The sequence below is a fragment of the Chiroxiphia lanceolata genome, chromosome Z (genome assembly GCF_009829145.1).
Source record: "Chiroxiphia lanceolata isolate bChiLan1 chromosome Z, bChiLan1.pri, whole genome shotgun sequence".
NCBI classification, from domain to species: domain Eukaryota; kingdom Metazoa; phylum Chordata; class Aves; order Passeriformes; family Pipridae; genus Chiroxiphia; species Chiroxiphia lanceolata.
This window is the reverse complement of record NC_045671.1, coordinates 68439317-68461578: the sequence shown is the minus strand read 5'-3', so window position 1 is coordinate 68461578 and position 22262 is coordinate 68439317. Positions and strand designations below refer to the sequence as shown.

The following is a 22262-nucleotide window of genomic DNA, read 5'->3' as shown; positions in this document are numbered from 1 at the left end:
ACCATGTTTTCTTTGAAGTTTGTTCATAGGTCAAATGTGGGAGGATGATGTGGTTGAAATAAGCAGTTAAAGAAATTAATGTGACAGTAGGTTCAGAGATCTTTGTTCTGAAGTAAAAATGGCATGCAGTAGTTTCAATTTGGCTTTTAAATCGTTATCAGATGCTTAAAATACCATTCTAAGAAATAGTTTGTGATATTCTCTAATAGAGCAAAAATTGAGAAAATAAAATGGTAACGGATGATTTCAACTGTGTTTTTCTCAAAATACTTCACGAGTATGTAACCCTATTTGCTAAGGTATGTTAGGAGGCTCAGTCAGAAAAGTGCACTGACTGGCTCTTGATTATATGTAACTGGCTCCTTTACCCTTTCTCCTCTCACTTTGCTCTCTGCTTCCATCCTATTCCCTATCACCCCCTCTTCCTCACTTTTGACACCTTCCTGAAGCATTGCTTAAGGAGTTGGTCAGATATCAGATATGTGTAATACCTGTGGTCTGTCACTCACGCCTTATCTGTTATAAAGTCCAGACTGATGCTCTTCAGAGCTATGCCTGTGATTTCCTATCGGCCCATCAGTTAATGGCTGAAGAGCTCTGGTCATCTTTGTGCTCTCCCTTAGTGCTTATTTATCATGTTTGTGCTTCTCTGTGGTCTTTTTATGGCTTTCCCTGTGTGCTGAATGGTTCTTTACAAGGTAACATCAGTGAACTGGGTGCTCTCGACTTCCACATGCCCTTACGCTCTCTTTTTAGCCCTGTCATCGAGGGCAGTGATGATGAGGCAATTCCAATTATCTGCTGAGAACAAGAAATCGAACTAATGGAGGCATTAGACAAAAAATATTGTGGCTTTAGATAGGCACAGTGTGTTAAGTGAATAATAGATGGGTAAGATTTAAAGTAGATTTTATGAGGAAAGACACATTTTAAGCTAAGCAAGGTTAAGGGGTGCCATCAGACAATAACTTTTGAGTAGTGAAGGCTGTTACTGTATTGAGTTGAGGATATCACAGGTTTAAACTATTAGAAAATTACCTGTTATCTATATCTCAAGTTTGATTTCTGCAGGGTTTCTATTTTTACTTCTACAAGTGTGCAACAGAGAGTGAAGTCGTTTAGAACCTTCTGTCACGGGATGGTAGGGAATATGCACAGTTATGATGATTGTTCATAGAGAAGTTTGAGCCCTTAAACAGAATGCAATTATAGAAATTATTACTATGTTGTAATGCTAACTAAATATGCTACGTTGAAATGATTCTTGTGTAAGTTTTTGAGATTTATTAAGATAGAAATAACTTGTCTCATGATTTATTTTGTTTTCTTAGAGGAAATTGCTGTAAGCACACTGTGAGTACTTACACAAGAGAAATTTTTACACCCTTTCACCACTCCTGTGTTTTGTTTTTTTGTTTTCAGAATCCAGCTGTGTCCAGTTCTAGTTGGTCAGAAATAGATGTGCTGATTCTGGCTGGAACGATTGGCCATGTTTTGAGTTTGGGGGCAAGCAGTTTCATAGAAGAGGAACATCAAACTTGGTATTTTCTTATCAATACGCTTTGTTTGGTGCTGTGTCAGGAGCTTTGTAGAAATAATTTTCTTCTAAAGGAATGTGACCCTAAACATAGCACCAATATGAAGCAAAATTTTGATAGTCTTGGGGAAACCTCTGATTGCAAGAATATAGACATTCCAGCAGCAGATAGTTCAAAATTGGACAAGGCCACATCTTCATCTGAATTCATGAAAGGATCACACAAGTGGATAAGCTTAGCAACTCCATGGATCATCCTTATTTGCTGTCGGCTGCTTCGATCCTTGAATCAGACAGGTGTCCAGTGGGCTCATCGGCCAGACTTTGGACATTGGTTGACAAGGTAGGTATCTGATTTACAGTCACACTTTCTGCCTTATTTAAAAGTTAATGTATGCTTCATTTGGTGAAGTACATATGTATTTCTGTGCAGTCTGTGATTAGAACGTGCTGCAAACATGCAAAGCAGATAAATAGGGAGGTAACATAAGGAGTTTTTCACTGCTATTTCATGCAGGAGTGATTCCTTGTGTGCTATCAGTAGTTTATAATCTTTGCCCTGCGCCATGACTTATCTAATTAATGCCAATTATACACGATAGGTTTATCAGAAGCAAAAAGTAAATATTTTTCATATGTAAGTCAGGAGTGTCTGGTTTCAGAAATTAAAAATCGCTTAATAGAATTAAACCCTTGAAATTAAGACAGGAAGGTTCTGCATAATTCTGAATGTTATGAAATCACAGGAGAAGATACCTCACATAGAGTTTTTCCTTGTCTATCACAGGCTTTTAACGTGTGGGTGGAAAACTGAAGGAATTTTTTGAGTGTAATATGATAAACAAGAAGAGGAATTTTTTATAACTTGAAGTACACCAGAGGAGAGGTTCTCCTTTTTTCTGATACCTCTTAGTATTTTGCAGAACTACAGTCATTATTCAGTGATAAAAAGTATGTGATGTTTGAACTGTCTTCTGTACTTCAGTTGGTGGATGGAGAAGCGATGCCTTGTGACTGCCTAGTCAAGGTTTTGCAGGCAGCAGATGAAGAGGCTGTGCTGTGTAAGATGAATAGATTTCTTGCCAGTATCTTACAACACAGGGCTGAAATGTCATTCATCATTCATTAAAAATGACATGAGCAAATGGACTAATATGAGACTTGTTATTTATTGGCAACCTCACAGGTGAAAATGCTCATTGCTGTGACAGGTGTGAGCGCTGAAAGACATGAGTTAGGAGGGAATTTGTCACATTATAGCGATTGTTCTATTCTGGAGCTTTCACCATGCATTTGTGCTCTTGAGATGAGGTGAGGGATTGAGGAAAGAATGTTGTATTTTCAACATCAACTCCACATGATAGATAACTCCTTCGTTATGAGCTAAGCCAATGTGTGAGCAGGATGAGACGTGATTTGGTGCGGCCATGAGGATTTTTACAGTTAATCCTGAGCATCTGCCCAAAAACATCCTGAGCCAGATGTTTTCTTCAGACTGTCAGCCCTTTTCTTTGGAATGTGCTGATGCCACAAAGGCATGAAACAAGGACCTGATACTCTTGCAGCTGAAAAACTGTGTTTGTTTCAGATATATGCTTTTACTTATGTGGTCCACCAGGAATGTTTACTGACTCTTGCAAATGTTATCAGCCTTCTAAGAATTCTGTATGCATGTTTGGACTTCACTTCCAAAGATCCTGCTTCAGTTTAATGTGCTCCTACCTCTGATTTCATGGTGCTTAGTATGCCTGTAGAGCAACAAAATGTATTCCAGCCTTGGGCTGTAGGGTCTCAGGGAGATAGCACAGGTAGAGCATAGTCTGCAGATAAAGCAGGTGCTTCTAGGGCTTCCTGATTTATAACAAAAGCTGGGGAATCCCAGAAAATCCTGTATAGCTAGCTCTAACACCTACTACCTGTCAGGAGCTTTCAAGCAACCAACTCAGCTAAACCCAAGGCTTTTTACACCTGTTCTGGCTTCCTCTGGGGTTCTGTTGTTGTTTTTGAGGAAGGAGTGGGGAGAAGGGAGGGAGGAGGCTATTTTTGTGTTTCATTTTTGTGCCTATAATTTGGAATTTGTGTGAATTTGAATACGTCCATATCTTTCTGTACTGAGTAACCCGTAACTGAACCCAGGGTTGAACACCAGGGAAGAAACAGCCTTCCTCAATCTTCTGTTTAATGTTTTTCATGATGCAGCTCCAAATACTGTTGGCTGTCTTCGCTCCAAGGGCACATTGCATGCTGATTATCAAGTCAAGAGTTCATCAGTGTGCTCAGAGCCATCTCTGAAAAGAGGGTCAGCCACCAGCCTGTCCTGATCTGTGTAGCTATTTGTTCCAAGGTGCAGGACTTGCTTCTTGCCCTTGTTGAACTTCATGAAATCCTTGATGGGCCATTTCTCCAGTCTGTCGAGGGGCTTTGAATGTCAGCAGACCCACCTACTGCATCAACCACTGCTCCCAGTTCTGTGTTGTGTGCAGACTTCCTGGAGGGACACTCTGCCCGATTGGTCAGACATGTAGACATTAAACAGGACAGACCCCAGTGTGAAGTCCTGGGGTTGACAGCTAGTGACTGACCTTCAGGTGGACTTTGTGCTGCTGATGGGAACACTGTGAATCCAGCATTTGAGTAGTTTTCAGTCCACCTGACTGTCTGCTTTTCCTGGCCTGGACCACATCAGATTGCCAGTGGGGATGTTATGGGAGCTGGTGTTAAAAGCCTTGATAAAGCACAGATAAACAACAATGTCTGCTTTAGTCTCTTCCACTGAGCTTGTCATCTCATCACAAAAGTCTGTGAGGTTGATTAAGTATTCTCCTTCATAAAGCCGTAACAGCCGTGTTATTAAAGCTGTCTGCCTCCCCCTTCAGTAAGGCTGAAGTACAGCAGCTAGATATCAAAGAACCAAAAAGCTTCAGAATTTTACAGGTGAATTGCTCCCTGTATTCTCTATCAAATTATGACCTCACATTGGGCATATTCACTTGGGTCTCAAAACAAGTAGAAGAGAAAAGGTTCTACAGCTACAGTCTTAGGCTACGACTGAGTGTTTGGCTATAACAGTATATTGGAGGAGCTCTTACCATACAGAGCAAGGTACTTGCTGTCTTACTCTTCTCCTCACTGACACTGTATTTTACCTGTTTGCATGTCAGTATGGTGAACTAAATAATTGAATAGATATGACTGGAAAAATAACTCAAGATGGCATGGGAAACACTTGGCTTTCTGTTGGATCACATCCCACTCTGATTTACCATCAGGTTCCACAGGCAAATGGGCTGGCTAGTAACAGGAATACAGGAAGGGAAGAGTGTACAAATCAGCACTGCTGTTGTTGAAATTACTGTAGAAACAGAATGTGGAAGTATCTGCATCTTTTGAAGTGCTGCAGTCATAAACAGTTTTTTCTTTCTGCTGTTGTGAAGCATTCCTTAAAAGAACCTGCATGCCTTTCAAATATGATTGAGAAAGAAGCAATGATTCACAGACTTGTATTCTGGGGGGCTTAAAAACACTATGCAAAAGTCCAGAGTGCTGTGGCAGGCTAAGAATATATGTGATTAGGGCTGTAACACTTCTGCATTCACCCTTTCGTTGATATGTTTAGGGAGGAGGTGAAAAGAACAGAACCCTGGCAGCCCTGGCACAGGCTGGCTTGGGCTGCTGTGAAGCTGTATCCTGACTTTAACAATGGAGCAGCTTTTAATCTAACAGGAGAATACAATATGTCACCATGCTGATGTATACTTCATTTGCTTTATAGGATTAAAAGATTAACATCATTTGATGTATACAGATTTTGGACTAGAGTGATGGGATGGTAGTTGAGTTCTTGAGTTCCGTTGTGTTTCACTGGACAAGCTTCAGAAAGATCAGTCAATGATGCAACTAAATCTTTACACATCCTGGGGTTTGTAAAGTGTCAGTGAATTCCTATTTGGCAAACACGTTTGGATTTTCTTTGTTTAGAGGTTTTAATGTCTTTGTTCCTTCTCCTTTACAAGAGAACAGGGTGGTAGAGATGTCTGTTTCCCTAGTGTTTTGATCAAGATTGAGGTGATGTGTTTTCCTTAACAGCATGAATTAAAAGTTGGTGATAAGCTGAGTTGCGTAAAGCACTTATTCCTCTTCCCAAAATGCATTGCTAGTCTGTAAGGTTGATTGTTGTTTTATTTTTAGCATGAGTTTAATTTGCATAGTTATGTCTTAATAGCTCTCTTTTTACTAATAAGTATTTAGAACCTACTTATATCGTTTGTACCCCTGTTAGTTTGAGTTACAGCTACTCAGGCTTTTTCTAGACAGCCTTCTATTTCGTCTCTAAAATAAACTAATGAACAAACTGCCCTCTTTTTTTATTGCCCTGTATTGACCTTTTAGACATCTGTGCTCATGCTCAGACTAATATTTTGCCTATCTGGACAGTGCTTAATGAACTCAGCATTTGAGACAGAGACACTGTTGTCCAGGTTTGTCCGTAGAAAAATGTAAGTACCAAAGCACAGAAAATCAGTGTGCCTCTAGTGTCTTGAATTTGGCTACTAGAGATGCATTCAGCAGTGCTGAAATAAGGAAAATGTTCTTTGTTATTTGCAGACAGACTCTGTGAAATCTGCTACAAAGAGGAAAAAATACTTTGATGGGAAAAACAGCAAAAGAAAATCAGTAGATGAAGTGGAAGAGAACACTTAATCTAGATCTGACTGGAAGTCAGGTTTTCTTTTTAATTAGTTGGTATTCAATTAGCTTCATTTAGCTGGTTATCTTGGTCAGAACTGATACTTCAAAGGTGTCAGAGCTGCTACATGGCAACATCAGCTCCAAGAGAAGTGACAAGAAGCATCAGCATGAAAAGATGATAATATTTTCCTTTAATTATCTGAATAACTTAATAACTTAACCGTCCCCAAATTCCCTTCCCCCGAAGCTAGCATACCAGAAGTATGAGTGTAGACCACAAGATGTTACAGTAAGAAGATACAGCCAAAGTGTTCTTTTTTTCCTTCCCTCTCACCACATTTTCTCTCAGGAAGCTGTTGGTTCATTTTGTGGTTTGGGCAAAACCCACTACATTGCAGCTGAGACCAGAGTAGCATGTTTTGCTTGTATTTCTGAGTAGACTATCAAAATCATTTAGAACTTTGCTAAATGACTGGAGTCTCTGTGTCTGCGTTGGGCAACTATGATCGTGTCTCGAAATACGGGCTAATTACATATGCTTTTAGCTGACTAACTGGAGGAACCTTGGCTAGAAAACCTTGAAACTGTAGGTGATTTATGCTGACCTGACTTCACCTGTATAAATCTTTTTCTTCTTCAGCAAACTATGAAACACTGGGGCAGGTTTTTCTGAGCAAATTTATATGGTTCAAAAAAATTCCCCGAAGAAATCACAGAGGACTGTTACCCAAAAACCTGGACAGATTTGTATATAACCCCCTTTGCTAGCAGTCAAAAATGCAAAGTCGTGTGACTGATGTACACATTACTTTGAACATAACTTTTCAGTGCCCCCATTTTTTCAGGGGAAGGGTATTAGAGTATGATTTCAGATGTTCATTGTAGGAATTGCAGCTTTTAGTGAGTGTTTGGCTTGACGTAGCAATAGCAGTTACTTCTTACCGACAGCAATGGCTTTTTTAAATTTTTTGCATTGCTCTGTTAACTTTGTCTGCAAGAATCTCTTAACAAAAGTGAGTTTTTTAGATAAAGAGACAAAGATGATGATGATGTGATGTTATTTATTCCTGATTTGTCTTGCTCTCATACAATGGGTAGCCAAGGAGAATACTACCTGAAAACTTAAAGTTTTCAAAAATGTTCATTTGAAAGGTGCAGTGGCTACCAAAATAGTTTATTATGTGTTGATCATAAGAGATGGTGCTTGCACTATCTTCATGGGTTGCTGCAGGAATCTATTCACTGCTTCTGCTGACTCCTTATGTCGAAAAAGAAACATCAAGACTGCATTTTCTCTCCCACAGTGTTCTAGATCTTATTCCTCTCACTTTTCTCCAATGGCTTGCAGAGAGCACTGCATTTCTTGGGAGTCTTGTTAAGTTCTATGAACTACTTGACTGGGTCCTGCACAGAAGACTAGCAGGACAGTTTTTCTGCCCCATAACCTTCCCTTTGTGACTTTCCAAGTGCAGTAGCTGAAACAACTGTTGTTCAAACCCATGATAAATCAAACGCTAGGAACAGGAAAGTAAGCCTCTTTGAAGTACAGTAATTTTTATTAAATCAGAGATAAAACTGGAGTTTCATAAGTGTGATGGGTTTTATTGCAGATAATAGCCCCAGCTCACTCTTAGTTTTCTGAAGTTAGTGATCTTTTATCTTGGCATTTTGTATGTGGAAGACAGAAGATGGAGCCTTTGCCTCTCACACTCTACATGATGTCCTTAACAAAAATGTCTAACAAAATTAGTGGTTTTACATCATTTGGGATACTGGGAATATCTGTAGTAGGCTTGGGTTGGCAATTCTTGTGCTACAATGGGCCTTCTTAAAGTGTGTAGGTAGCTGTGGTAGGGGTTGGGTGCAGATCTTCAGTTTACCCCATTACATTTTGCTAATTCATAGTATTGAAGCTTTAAATACGTAACGTTTGGCAGCATGCTCAGTAAAATGACCTCTATTCTGGAATGAGTGTTACCTCTATCTAGGATGCAGAGGAACAAACAAACAAACTGTATCTCTAATATTCTCTGTCAATGATGCAAATTTTGTGTCTTTATCTCTCACATAGTACAAGGTGCTGTAGTTGCATAAGGGAATTGCATTGTGCTAATGAATTTGTATATGTGTGTTGTAAACTGTGTAAGTATATTTGTGGTCATTCTAGATAGGTAGTGTGTTCTACGACTAAAATTAATTAAACAAATCAAATACATGTATTGTTACTTCAAAAGACAGAATAGTTCTAATCCTGTAGGGCAACAATCTTTTTCATTGTGCTAGAAAATAAAATGCTGTGAAAATAAGTGAAATACACTGTTTTAGAATGTATAAACAACAGACCTCTAGTTTAAAAGTATTAGACCCTTTTCCGTGATGCAATATGCAGCTCAGTTTTTATTTAATTAACAGAATAACTAGCGTATGGTGGGACACAATAATTGCACTTTTAAATATGTATGCTTGAATAGAAAACCTTATTAATAACAGTGCTTTTCTAGAAATACTAAAATATTTTACCATACCTCTCAGCAACTTCATAACAAATATCAGTGCAGTGATTAATTTGGTGCTGCATTAATTAATACAGCTTATTAATTGATTAATATGATGCCGTAGCTAATATGTTTAGCTCTAATTTATGTTTTAAAAGATATTTTTTTTGTTTGTTTGTTTTTTCCCAGCTCTGAACATAAACCTGAACTCTCCCTCTTGGCTGCAGTCTCCCTACTTATGATCTTCTTTCTGGTTCAAAGGAGATGCTCCCTGGTTTCAAAAATTGCTATGGCACTCGGGCTCCTGGGAGTCTACAGTTACCGGGCAGCTGTTGGAAATGTCATATTTCCATGGCAACATGGTGGCAAAGATATTTCAAAGTAAGTTAATCAACAGATCTGTAACACTGTTTCTAGCAAGGTGTTAACACTTTGGATATCAGGGGATGAGGTGGAGGGGACATTATGTCTAGGTTGGAATTACATTCTTTTGAACGGAGCTCTAGTTTATAGGTGACCAGCACTCAGTTTTTGTTGTGTATGCTTAATTTTAAGCCCAAATAAGTGTCTTTTGACTGTGGCAGATCAGAAGCCAGTCAGATAAAAATATGAGGAAAATCTAGTAGTCATACCCTATATTTTTGCTAAAACAAAACTCCAAATGCGCCATCTCCTCTTGTTTTAGATGGACTTGCCATGTTTAACAGAGCACAGGCCAAGCTCATTTAGCTACTTCTTAGTTTCAGAAATGGTTAGGCAGTAGTTCAGAGAGCTGCTTTCCCATACCTTGTTTTTCCAGTTGAGTTTTCTGTAATATCTGGGCTTTCAAGATGTAACCACATCCTTCTTGAGGTCTCATCTGTGCAGCATACTGCATACTAAGGATTTTTAGGCTGACGTTAAGTTTCTTAGAGAACTAGTCTATAACTGTAGGGAAGCTATTAGCTCTTTCACCAACGACCCTTTTTAGAATGTGGCTAAATGGTTTTAGTTTTCTTATCATACTTTTCACTGTTGGATTGTACTTGGCTCTGCAGCCTCAAGTTTTGCTGAATGTCAGAGAGTTGTGAAAAATGTCCAGAGTCAGTTAGAACATTTGATGAGGGGGAAGAGACGTTTTTGAAACCATTGTCTTCTGGATGTAGTAAACTTCCTCTTGCACTCATGTTGAATTTTATATGGATACAAATGGTTTCTGTTGGAGCTCCTTAGTCAGGGACCAGAGATTCACAAGATGTGCAGAGATGGAAAAAACCATTCAGGGTAAGATCTTAGGACATATGGAAAATCAGGTTTGCTAACACAGCATGTTTTATAATAAATATTTGTAGGTATGTGTATCTGGATATATTTACATACGGTCCCTCTCTCCAAATATTGAAGATAATTCTGGTTATATACTAGTGTTAAACATTGTGTGTTAGTTCTGCTGCATGAGAAAGTAATGATAATCTTTACTTAATCTGGAGGATTTGGCTCTGTGTTTGAAACATGCTTGATTTTTGAGTGTAATCTCTAGTTTTGCTTTGTATTTTAGTAAAATCCTTAGAGAATAATACTGTCCTTGCAATGAGAATTAAAATACTGCAGCGTGGGACAGAACATTAAATACAGCAATTGAGCCACAAGTAAAATGCGATTGGAGAAATAAGTGGAGTACTTCAATACTGAAGTAAAACATTTATTTAAAACTTGGTCATTCTATAGTCAGCACAGCATATTGATACAGAAAGCATACAGGCTTTTCTATTATTTCACCTTAAATAAACAGTTCACATGGTGATTTTCTTAAATTATGTCAAAGCTTTATATAAACCCCAGGTGAATCTTCCCACGGCACACTGTGGCACATGGGTCCCATCTGAGGAGAGGTTCTGCCTCCCTCCCATACCATTGTGCCTTTCGTAAAAGCAAAACACCAAACAATCCAAAACAAACCCATGTGTCTACTGCTGCCAGGTCAGAACATTATGTCTGTCCTAGTACCTATCAGTTCACAACAGGGTGGCATAGGGGTTCCTGCCCGGTCCTCTGCAGCCACCACTCGTGCTAACACGTGGGCTTCTCAGGTGTAAAGTACAAGGCTGGACAGAGAGACATGGTTTACCCAAGATCACTGGCTCACCAAACATTATCTTCAGCAAGGCTCCCAGGACAGCATGTCAGAAAAGGTGGTAGACACAACTTAGTAGATTTCAGATGATAGGTGGTGTGTTGACATAGTGATGCTAGCTCATCTTTATGATCTAGCATCTTTATGATCAGGCATCTTATATGCCTGTTGTGATATATTTGGTAAAAGCCTACTTAAAATGCCACCAGGAACAAACCCAAGACTTTCTTTTACATGTGTCTAGTTAGTGTATTCATAATCTGGAATAGCTCCAGATCCAGGTGCAAGGTAGAGGTAGTTTTGTGTAATATCAGTTAAAGCTGTAGGCAGCCACTGCATTTTTCATGCATAATGCATTCTTCTCTAAGATGGAGACTCTTTGCTCTCAAACACTCCCTCTCTGTACCCTTTACTGCAGATTTTCTCTGAATGTGACAACTGCTGGAAGGTGGATGAGGGAGAAGAGGCAATATAAGTGTTCTTCGTTTTCTGTGGCTTACACTAAGAAAACCTCTAAATTAAAAAACGCAAAGAAGTAATTTAGCCTTCTGTTTCCCTCTCACTTATTTAAAAAAATTATAGTTTGAGCAATGAAAAAGATGAGTATATACTGTACTAACACAAAATAATAGTAGTGCATTTGCTGAGAAATATTTTTTTTATTTGAATTTTCATCAGCTGGTTAATTTCAGTTCTCATTTAACTCATTGAATAGACCAATATCCAAAGCTAGTTCCTAAAGTTTTACTTCTAAGTCATATGAATATGTTTGATGTAATTATTACCACAAAATGTAAATATTCAGAGTTATCAGAGACTCTGAAAAAGGTCACTGAGTTTCTGCATTAGCCAGAAACAGAGGAACTCTCTGAACTTTACTGTTTTTTACTTTTTTTTTTCCCCTTGAAGGAAAAAGCCAGTGGGCCTTACAGGGTTTTTATAAAGGCTTGCTATTTAAGGGAATAAAATAGTAAAGTCCTTTTACATGGGCCATTCGGTATAAATGTGAACCTTTGAAACCTAAACAGCAGAACAGTGTATTGTGTTCAAGTTTAGGAGGGCCACATCAGTGCTGTGTGGTGATTTTGCCTTTTTTTCTTGTTTCTGTGGATGCAAAAAGAAAATTGAACATGAAAATGCTCCTGCTTATTATTTCTCCTTGTGCTTTTTCTTTCCTGTTTGTGAAAAGAAAGATTGAATTCAAGCTTATTTCTTAGTAACTTGTTGAGAAGGAGGGTGACCTTGCAAAGACTGAAAAAATAATTAAAGTTTTAATTATTATTTATTTATAAAATTATTATATTTTTTGTTGATAAGATTTATTTTTAGAAATTTTGACTAGTGGTGTTTTGTTGTGGTCAGCTAATTACACTGTTTAGATGAGTATAACTATACTTTTACTATTTTTAGAGTCCTGGTCTAATCCTCCATATATTACTAAGTCCTGATGACTCAAGAATCCTCACTGCTGAGTGAATTATATTAACTTTGTAGGAGACCATGTTCACTCATTACTCATGTAAAAAGTGACTGGTAGTAAGAGTTTAACTGGTGGAGCTACACTCTACCATGCCTTGTACAAACAGACCCATCATCCACTTCACAAGAAGTAGTGGATCTCCCACCCTCTCACCACCAGCCAGAAGGACCTTGGAATGTATTGAGCTCTATGTTGGGATGGATGATGAGCAAATCAAGAGCTTATGGGTGAGGATAAAAGGGCAGACTAGTGAGGTGACATTGTGGGTGTTTGTTACAAGCTGCCTGATCAGGAGGAGAAAGTGATTGAGGACTTTTACAGGCAGCTTGAAGCAGCCTCAAGGTCACAGTCACTGGTTCTTGTGGGGGACATTAACCCTGACATCTGGATGAAACACAGCAAAGCACAAACAGTCCAGAAGGTTCCTGGAAAGCGTTGATGACACCTTTCTGAGGATCCCACAAAGAATGCTGTGCTGTTCAGCCTCATACTAACAAACAGGGAAGGCCTTGCTGGACATGTGAAAGTTGGAGGCAACCTTGGCTGTAGTGACCATGAGCTTGTGGAGTTCAGTATTGGATGAAGAGGAAGCAGGGCAGCAAGCAATCTTGGACTTCAGGAGAGCTAACTTTAGCTTCTTTAGGGATCTTCCTGAAAGTATCCCGTGGGCCCTGTGGGGGTTCAGAGCAGCTGATTGATGTTCAAAGATTACTTTATCCAGGCTTAAGAATGACACATCCTGATGAGCAAGAAATCAGGGAGGAGGAACATGAGACCCATGTGGATGAACAAGGAGCTCCTGTCACTGCTCAAGTGTAATCAGGAAATACACAGGATGTGGAAGCAGGGTCAGGTCACTTGGAATGAATGTAGAGAGGTTGTCAGAGTAGGTAGAAATGAGATAAGGAAGACCAAGGTCCATCTGGAGTTTAATCTGACCAATCAAGGTCAACAAGACAGGCTTCTTACATCATACATCAGTGAGAAAGGGAGAACAAAGGATAGCGTGGGCCCATCACTAAATGGACAGGGGACACTGGTGACAGAGGATGCAGAGAAGGCAGAGTTACCGAACGCTGCCTTCTTCGTGTCGGTCTTCACTGACAGGACCAGCCCTCAGGAATCTCTGACCCAGGAGACCAGGGTAGAGGAATGTTGAAAGAAAGACCTCCCCGTGGTCAAGGAGGATTGGGTTACAGAACACCTACACAAACTTGACATCCACAAATCCATGGGCCCTGATGGGATGCATCCCTGAGTGCTGAGAGAGCTGGTGGACACCACAGCGAGGCCACTCGTGATAACCTTTGAAAGGTCGTGGTGATCAGGAGAGGTGCCTGAGGACTGGAAGAAAGCAAGTGACACCCTGGTCTTCAAGAAGGAAGGTGCAGGGGACTACTGGCCACACCTCAATCCCTGGAAAGGTGATGGAACACTTCATTTTGGAGGCCATCTCTACCCACATGGATGAGAAAAAGGTGATCATGAGTAGTCATCATGGATTCACTAACAGTAAATTGTTCTTAATGAACCTGGTTACCTTCTACAATAGACAGCTACCTGGATGGATGAGAGGAGAGCAGTGGGTATTGTTGACCTTGACTTCAGCAAGACTTTTGACTGTTTCTCACGACATCCTCATGGGCAAACTCAGGAAATGTGAACAGTATGAGAGGACAGTGAGGTGGATTGAGAACTGGCTGAACGCAGATCCCAGAATGTCATAATCAGTGGTACAGGGTCTCATGGGAGGCCTGTCACTAGTGGTGTCCCCCAAGGTTCAATACTGGGCCCAGTATGGTTTAACTTGTTCATCAATGAGCTGGATGAAGGGGCAGATGGCTCCTCAGAAAGTTCACTGGTGATACAAAGCTGGGAGGAGTGGCCAGTACCCCAGAGGGCTGTGCAGCCCTTCAGAAGGACCTCGACAGGTTGGAGAGCTGGGCAGAGAATAACCAGAAATTCCAATAAAGGCAAATGCAGGGTCCTGCACCTGGTTGGGGGCCAACCTGCTGGAGGCTGGAGCAGAGGACCGTCTGTAGTCCCTTTCAACCTGACCCATTCTGTGTGTCAGTGATCCTGTGAAACCTAAGGATAATGTATATTAAATTACAGATTAAGTGTGTAGATAATGTGCATTTTTATCTTTTGCAAGATAAAAAAATAGATCTGTAACCACAGATTTTTCTCACGTGCTCATTTGGTGAATTCATTGGATTACTGCCAGCCTAGTGCACTCTAATGTGATCTGGGTTTTTTTGCCCAGAAAACATGAGAATATCACTACATTTTGACAGATATTTGCTTTCGCTTTCTTAATTTTTCAGACCTTGCTCTTCTAAAATAGCAGGTCACAGTTTTTAAGCTTACTAGTCCTTGTCCTTATCAGCTTTTTGGACTACATGCTGTGTTTTATTCAGAAGCTGCCTTTCACTGGTAATTAAGAGGCAAATGAATTAATAGGTGGTTTGAAAATAGCATAAATGCCAATTACACTTACTACTTAAAACTCAGGGTTTTTTTTGTAATGGAATTGCTTTTTTCAAATGGATTTGAAAAGTCTCTACACTTAAGGAAAAAATATGCTGGTATAAACCAGCACATATGTACATCTATGCAGCTATGTAAGGTGAGAAAATGTCTGAAGTGTGCAAAGATTTCAGACTGAAATAAGGATCTTCAAATACTCTCACTGTTGTTTTAGTGGGCTAAAAAGAAGCATATTTGTGTGAATGAGTTGTGAAAAATCACTGAATAGCTTAAAAGATATAGGAATTTTTAAGTCAATTTAATTTCTGAAATAAAGTTTCCATATCTCTCGAAGGAGTATTTTTTATTAACATTCATTATGCTATATAAATGGCATATTTATATGGATATATTTATGGATCTAGATCTTGAATAGTATTAGCATAAATTTATTTTGGTTACATTAGTTGTTCGATCCTTGTATGGGAGAGTGACTTAAGGGTTCGACTTGATGATCAGTGTGAGTCCCTTCTAACTCAGAATATTCTGTGAAATCTGTGAAATACAATTTTATTTTTATATTTTAGATTAGTTTAGTTTTTTTGCACAAGCTTTTTTGTTTGCTGAAGTCAATTTGGAGTTGTTTTAATTCAGGTATGAACCCTTCCTAGGGTTTTTGTACTGGAGAAAGCTCTCTCATGAAGTTGGCCAGTACCAGCCTTAGATTTTGACCTGTTTGGCAGAACTGGTTGGTCTTGACCTCTCTTAAAAGACTCTGTGGAGTAATTATTAGTAAATAACTCATCTTTTATTTATTTCTTTATTTATTCCAATTTTATTTTCTCTTTAGGGGGATCACTGAAGCTCGTTTTGTTTATGTCTTTGTTCTTGGCATAGTCTTCACTGGCACTAAAGATTTACTAAAGTCACAGGTTATTTCTGCAGACTCCAGCATGAAGAGCACAGGATTATGGGAAGTATATAGCGGATTGGTTCTGCTAGCAGCCCTTCTATTTAGACCTCACAATTTACCAGTCTTGGTGTTTTGCCTGCTGATTCAGACAATGATGACAAAATACATTTGGAGACCTTTGAAATTTGATGCGGCACAGATTACTATTATGCACTACTGGTTTGGCCAAGCTTTCTTCTATTTTCAGGTAAGATGAATACTCTCCGTGCTGCAGAGGTGGGAGCTGGAATAGTTTTTCAAAGAAATATTGCCCATTGTAAATAAAATGGTTACTACATATTAGGGTGGAAGAGTTTACTGAGTTCTCAGAAGGGTTTTATTTCTAATTGTTTTATTAATGTTTTGGTTTTAGAACCAGGGAAAGATGCATATCTTGATGTCTAATCCTCGAAACAGATTTCCAAAAGTATTGCAAGGATCAGATACCTGTACCAGCATGATTTTGGTTTGTTAATGGGCCTCATAAATACTACTGATAATTAATTAAAAAATGTCATCTGAGTTGATTAATACCGAGAAAAGACAGATAGCTATTTGTCACTGATTCTTGAACATTAGAAGGCTTTGGTTGCATCAAAATAGATATGCATACAGTTTAAGACTGTGGCATGTAGTATCTCTCATATCAGAACTGGTTTTCTTTGTTATTATATCAAATTGTATCTTCTTTCCTGAGGAGCCTTACTGATTTCAATGACATAGTTGTCTGCATTGCAAATAAAGTTGAAATTCCACAAAAACTTTCCTTAGCGTGGAAGGAAAGGACCTTTAGCGTTGGACCGGATCTTTCTCCTTCTAATAGCATTGGAAACAGTGTAGCAGGCTATCTAAAATTAAGTTTGTGAGGTTGGGAATCAGGTTGTTTCTGGTTTAGGAGGAGGGGTTTTCTGATTTGTCATGAAAGTTCAAGGTGAGGCCTGTGTTGACTTTGCTTCTAAGGCATGGCTGGGGATGTTAAAACTGTGGTCGAGCTTAGGATATGTCCTACTCCGTATCTACAGACTGAGGATTGGCTTGACTTTGCTCTGGGAGTACATGTGCAAATAGCATATTGCTGATGCAGGTAAGATCATCGTGGTTCCCAGTTTTCCTGCTCAGAGGACGTAACATTTACTGGTTGAATGGCTTTTGCACGCTTTGAATGTTACTGTTCACCAGTCAGCTTTGATTATGGTCTTCTGAGAGCAGCTCTTAGTGTGGCTGGCAGGAGGCTGAAGAGAAGGCCTTCTCAGTACTGAGGTACCAAGTGAAAACAGCTGCCAGAAATTTAATGGTGGGTAGGCTAGGAAGGCCGGGAAGAAAATCCAGGTTATGGAAAAGGGGCAATAAAGAATGTTATGACTATTTTTGTAAAGCAGTCCATTTTCAGTGATGCTGAATTCTTGGTACACTTGGCTGAGAATTTCAAAGAACCATGAAATTACAGGAGAGTTGAGGCTGGAAGATGCCTCTGGAGATCATTCAGTCCAACCTCCCTCTGTCTAAGAGCAGATCAAATAGATCAGGTTGGTCTGGACTATGTCCACTCCCTATTTTAAATATCTGAAAGGATGAAGACTCTGCAAGCTCTCTGGGCAGTTGGTCCCAGTGCTTGACCAGCCTAGCTATTAAAAAAGCTTTTCTTGCTGTTTAAACAGAATTTCTTGTATTTCAGTTTGTGTGTGTTGTTTTTTATCCTTTTGATATTCACTCTTGAGTGACTTGAAAGGTCAGAGTCTGACTGCATTTTCTGTACTACCCCCTCATCAGGTATTTATACACATTGTTATGATCCCTGCTGAGCTTTCTTCTCTTGAGAGTAAACATACCCAGCTCTTCTAGATAGTTGTTTGTATTACAGATGCTTTCTTCCCATCATCAGTTTTGTGTGGTGCTTCAGTGGACTTTTTCCAGTACACCCATGGCTTTCTTGTGGTAGCAAGCTCAGAACTGAACCCAGGCACCCAGATGTGATCTGAGAATAGAGGAATAGAAGGGATAGAGTATCTCCCTTAACCAACTAGTGAGGCTCTCCCTAATGTAGTCCCAGGTGCTGTAGGTCTTTGCACAAAGGGCAAATGACTGAGTGATCTCTTCCAAGTTGCTTTCCGTACAGTTAGTTCCCAGTGTGAGGAAAGGCATAGTTTTATTCCTCCCTAGGTGTTGGATTTGATATTTCCCTTTGCTGAACTTCACGAATTTCTTGTCAGTCCATTCCTCTAGTCAGTCAGGGTGTCTCTGAGTGGCAGCAGACCCACTTGCAGACCCATCTGCTGTATTAACCACTCCTCCGAGTTATGTATTGTGTGCAGACTTCCTGATGGGACACTGTGCCCCATTGTCCAGGTAATTAGTGAAGATGTTAAACAGTATCAGCCCCACTGTCAATCCTTGTGGTTCATTGCTAGTGATCGGCCTCCAAGTGGATTTTGTGCAGCTGATGGCAACCCTGTGAGCTCAGCATTTGAGCAGTAAGTCCACCTGACTGTCCACTTTCCTAGCCTGGACTGCATCAGTTTGTCCATGGGGATGTGATGAGAGATGGTCTTAAAAGCTCTTGTGAGGGGAAAGTGCATTAGATACATGTAGCCCATGTATGTGCAGCCATGGCATGATGGAATAGAAAATAAGGACTTCTTGAAAAAATAATTTTGTTGTGGTAGTGTAATGTAGCAGGCTAAATTTTTTGTCTTCTCTGATCTAAGTGATGCCAAAAATTTGGGAATAACTTTTCTGGAAGAATTTACCTGAACTTTGGAACAGCTGTACACCTTTTCCAGAAATGAGCTATTAGAGCTGTCAGGAGCTTGATATGTCTTTCCATTTGATATATGCCAAATTTTCATCTTTCCGTATACCAAAGGAGTTTTTCTACACCAATAAAACTGTATTTATGCAAGACAACAGATCTGATAGCACGTGCTATGGTTTTTTAGTGGTCTTAAACTAGTTTTAGTGGGAAGATGGAAATTTATTTTAAGATTTTTATTTTTCATTATTAATACTTTACACCTTCCAATACCCTTGCAATTGAGGATTTCTTTGGTTTTTAGAAGGCAGAAAGAAGTGATTTTCATCTTACTTGGCTACAGATTGTGTTGTGGGATATCCTGCAGTATCAGAGCATCCTCCCAGGCCCCATCACACTACTGGCAATTTTGGCATTTCCTCTAGAAGTGTTTTCTTTGGAAATAATAACTTCCAGTGTGATGCAGATTTCAGCAAACTTTGGGATATTTTAAAAATTAGCTCTGACAAGGAAATTTCTCGCTCATAGACTGCTGCTGAATCGCAGCATCCAAACCTCAGAAATGAGAAATTCTCCAGTGCTTTGTTGTGAGCCAGATTTCTAGGTGGGTCTTTTTGCATCTCCTGTAAGACCTGGTGAATAACTTGGGTGATAGTTACTTATCAAAACTTCTGGTAGAAGCAGGCCAAAGCTTTTGCCCCTGTGTTGTTTACCACGTTGGCTTATATGAAATAGAACAGACCCAGATAAGAAGCTGCCTTTTTGTGTCCCATCACATGCCTATAAATTCCAGCTTTGAAGAGAGATTTGACATGATTGGCATAAGTGAAACCTGGTGGGATGAGACCTGTGACTAGAGTGCCCTGTTGGACGGTTCCAGGCTCTTCAGGAGGGACAGGCAGGGCAGAAGAGGCAGAAGGATGACACTGTGTGTAGTAGAAAGGTCAGGATGATGGAGCTCACAGTTGGCAATGGCACAGTTGGGAACCTCTGGGTAAGAATCAAGGGGCAAACAAATGATGCAAATGTCATTGTGGGAGTCTACCACAGACCTCCCAACCAGGACGATGATGCTGATGAATTACTCTTTGAGGGACTAAGGGACACTTCCAGGTCAACTGCCCCTGTCCTTATGGGGAACTTCAACTTGCCAGAAATTAACTGGGAACATCACACAGCTGGTACAACTAGAGGGATTCTACAGGGCTCCATCTTAGGCCCTGTGCTCTTCAACATCTTTATAAATGATTCAAACTCAGGACTGGAAGGGATCCTGAGCAAGTTTGCAGATGACACAAAACTGGGAGGAGCTGTTGACTCCCTTGGAGGCAGGGAGGCCCTGCAGAGAGGCCTCGACAAATCAAGACTAGTCAATCACCAACCGTATGAAGTTCAATGAGGGAAAGTGCTGATTCTGCACCTGGGATGGGGCAACTCAGGGTGTTCGTACAGACTGGGGAATGAGATGCTGGAAAGCAGTGCTGGGAAAGGGCCCTGGAGGTCCTGGTCGATGGCAAGTTGAATCTGAGTCAGCAGTGCCCTGGCAGCCAGGAGGGCCAACCCTGTCCTGGGAGCATCAGGCAAAGCATCACCAGCCAGTCCAGGGAGGGGATTGTCCTGCTCTGCTCTGACCTGGGGCAGCCTCACCTTGAATATTGTGTGCAGTTTGGGGCACTGCAATATAAGAAAGATATGAAGCCATTAGAGAATGTCCAAAGCAGGTCAGTGAAGATGGTGAAGGGCCTTGATTTGAAGCTGTGTGAGGAGCGGCTGAGGGCACTTGGTCTGTTCAGCTGGAGGAGACTGAGGGGAGAGCTCATTGCAGTTACAACTTCCTTGTGAGGGGAAGAGGAGGGGCAGACACTGATCTCTTCTCCTTTGTGATCAGTGACAGGACCTGAGGGAATGGCCTGAAGTTGTGTCAGGGGAAGTTTAGATTGGATATTAGGAAGAGGTTCCTCCCCCAGAGGGTGGTTGGACACTGAACAGGCTCCCCAGGGCAGTGGTCACAGCACCAAGCCTGACAGAGTTCAAGAAGTATTTGGATGATACTCTCAGGCACATGGTGTGAGTCTTGGGGTTGGTCCTGTGCAGGGTTAAGGGTTGGACTCGATGGTCCTTGTGGGTCCCTTCCAACTCAGTATATTCTGTGACTCTGTGATTAAGCAACAGCTTAGCAAAAATTCTGAAAAGTTCTTAACTCTCTTTAGCATAGGACTTTTTATAAATAGTGGCGGTCTGAAAAATAAAAGCTAAACACGATCCCAGTATGGGGAAACTGGAATAGTTTATTGGACAAGAGAACACTATTTTAAAGGTATCTGAGGTTGGACATGTTAATGAAGGGGACGAGCTATGTTAATTAGGGAATTACACAAGTTTTTACTACCGTTGCCCAATGGGTTAAACATTTCCTTCAACCAAGATTACATAGGGGGAAAGGATTAAGGGGTTTAGACATGGTTTGATACAATCATCTCAAAAGTCTTTTCTGATATCTGATGGAGCCAGGCTTGATCAATGAGGTAGAACTTTAACAGGTCTTGTGAGAAGGGTCCAGCTCCTTCAGATCACGAGGTTTTGTCAGCCCTTGTTTTCCATTGCTGAAAGCTGGGTTTGGGCTCCCACAATAAATGTATCCATTTTAGAACATGACAACAGTCTTTTACAAAAAATTATTTTTTGTGTCTGTCTACTAAGGTGTGTGTGTGCAGTCACCATGCCCAAGACTGATTAAAATGGCAAACAAATTGTAGTAGAAGAGAAAGAAGAATTGTGATTGGGGCCTACTTCTCTATTTTCTCTCTTTATCTCTATTTCTCTTTTTTTTTTTCTATTTTCAGAACATCTTAGAGATGTTTCAGAAATAGAGAAATCAATTCTGCTAAAGGAAGAAGTGCTTTTAAGAGTCCAGACAGATGGGATTTTCTTTCACACCCCCTGTTCCTTAGAGAACAAGTTTTCAGTTCTCTTTTAAAAGTGTTGTAAGTACATTTACATTAGATGCCCTTTTTAGGATGGAGATTAAGAGTTTGACCAAAACACCAGTCTTCGGATGTTACCTTTGTTCTTTTATTCTCTGACAAAAAAACTGTTCTGAAGGCATGGAAAGAAACAAATTAAATCATACAAGGCTTAGAGGGACAGGTTTTTTTTGCTGTTCACAATCGAAAGCAGTTATCTGATGTACAAAATATTAGCATAGAAAAGCAGAATGGTTGAGCTGGTCGTTCATAAAATTACAGAGGTAACAAAGACCCCTCAGAATCTGATTAATGCTCTCTCTTCATTTGGTAAATTTCTCTCAATTTATTCTCAGAATAGCCTTTCCAGTCTGGGACTGTAGATCCAAGAATAGAAGAAGCTTCCTCCAGAAATTATGTTTGATTTCATGACCTTTTTACATTGTTTTGCTCAGTATGCAGCATTCTGATCTGCACTACCAGGTAAAATTAAAAAGCTGACAACCTTAAAAAAACCTCACTGGCTATTAATTGGGATTTTTTAATATATATACTTTTAAGTTTCTTGTTCCCTTTCCTTTGAGTTCAGAATGACTTGTTGCAAGGGAAAAACCACTCAGTTTGTGTAGCTTAAAGTAAGGATTGAAGTGTCTTATTGTTTTATTAGTGACACATTAATTATCTGACAATTATATGTTGATAATTAACTGTTAGTCTCTGAACTATAGATGCAGGATCCATATCAGATATACAACAGGTGAACATTTACCAGTTTCTGAGCCATTTTCTATAACTATTTTGGAAAAAAAATCTAT

The 22262-nt window shown here is 40.0% G+C and overlaps 1 protein-coding gene across 7 annotated transcripts in view; it reads left to right on the top strand.

Moving 5' to 3' along the window:
* PIGG (phosphatidylinositol glycan anchor biosynthesis class G) overlaps window positions 1-22262 on the top strand; it is an 85613-nt gene that overhangs the window by 28027 nt on the left and 35324 nt on the right. For 3 of the 7 annotated variants that reach the window (XM_032675443.1, XM_032675441.1, XM_032675442.1), the window contains exons 9-11: window positions 1423-1880; window positions 8911-9102; window positions 15634-15943. In XM_032675443.1, coding sequence (XP_032531334.1) covers window positions 1423-1880; window positions 8911-9102; window positions 15634-15943 — 960 coding nt within the window. Of the gene's footprint in view, window positions 1-1422; window positions 1881-2324; window positions 2687-8910; window positions 9103-15633; window positions 15944-22262 lie in introns of those variants that run through there. The other 4 variants (XM_032675445.1, XR_004354478.1, XM_032675444.1 and 1 more) reach the window with 4 other exon arrangements.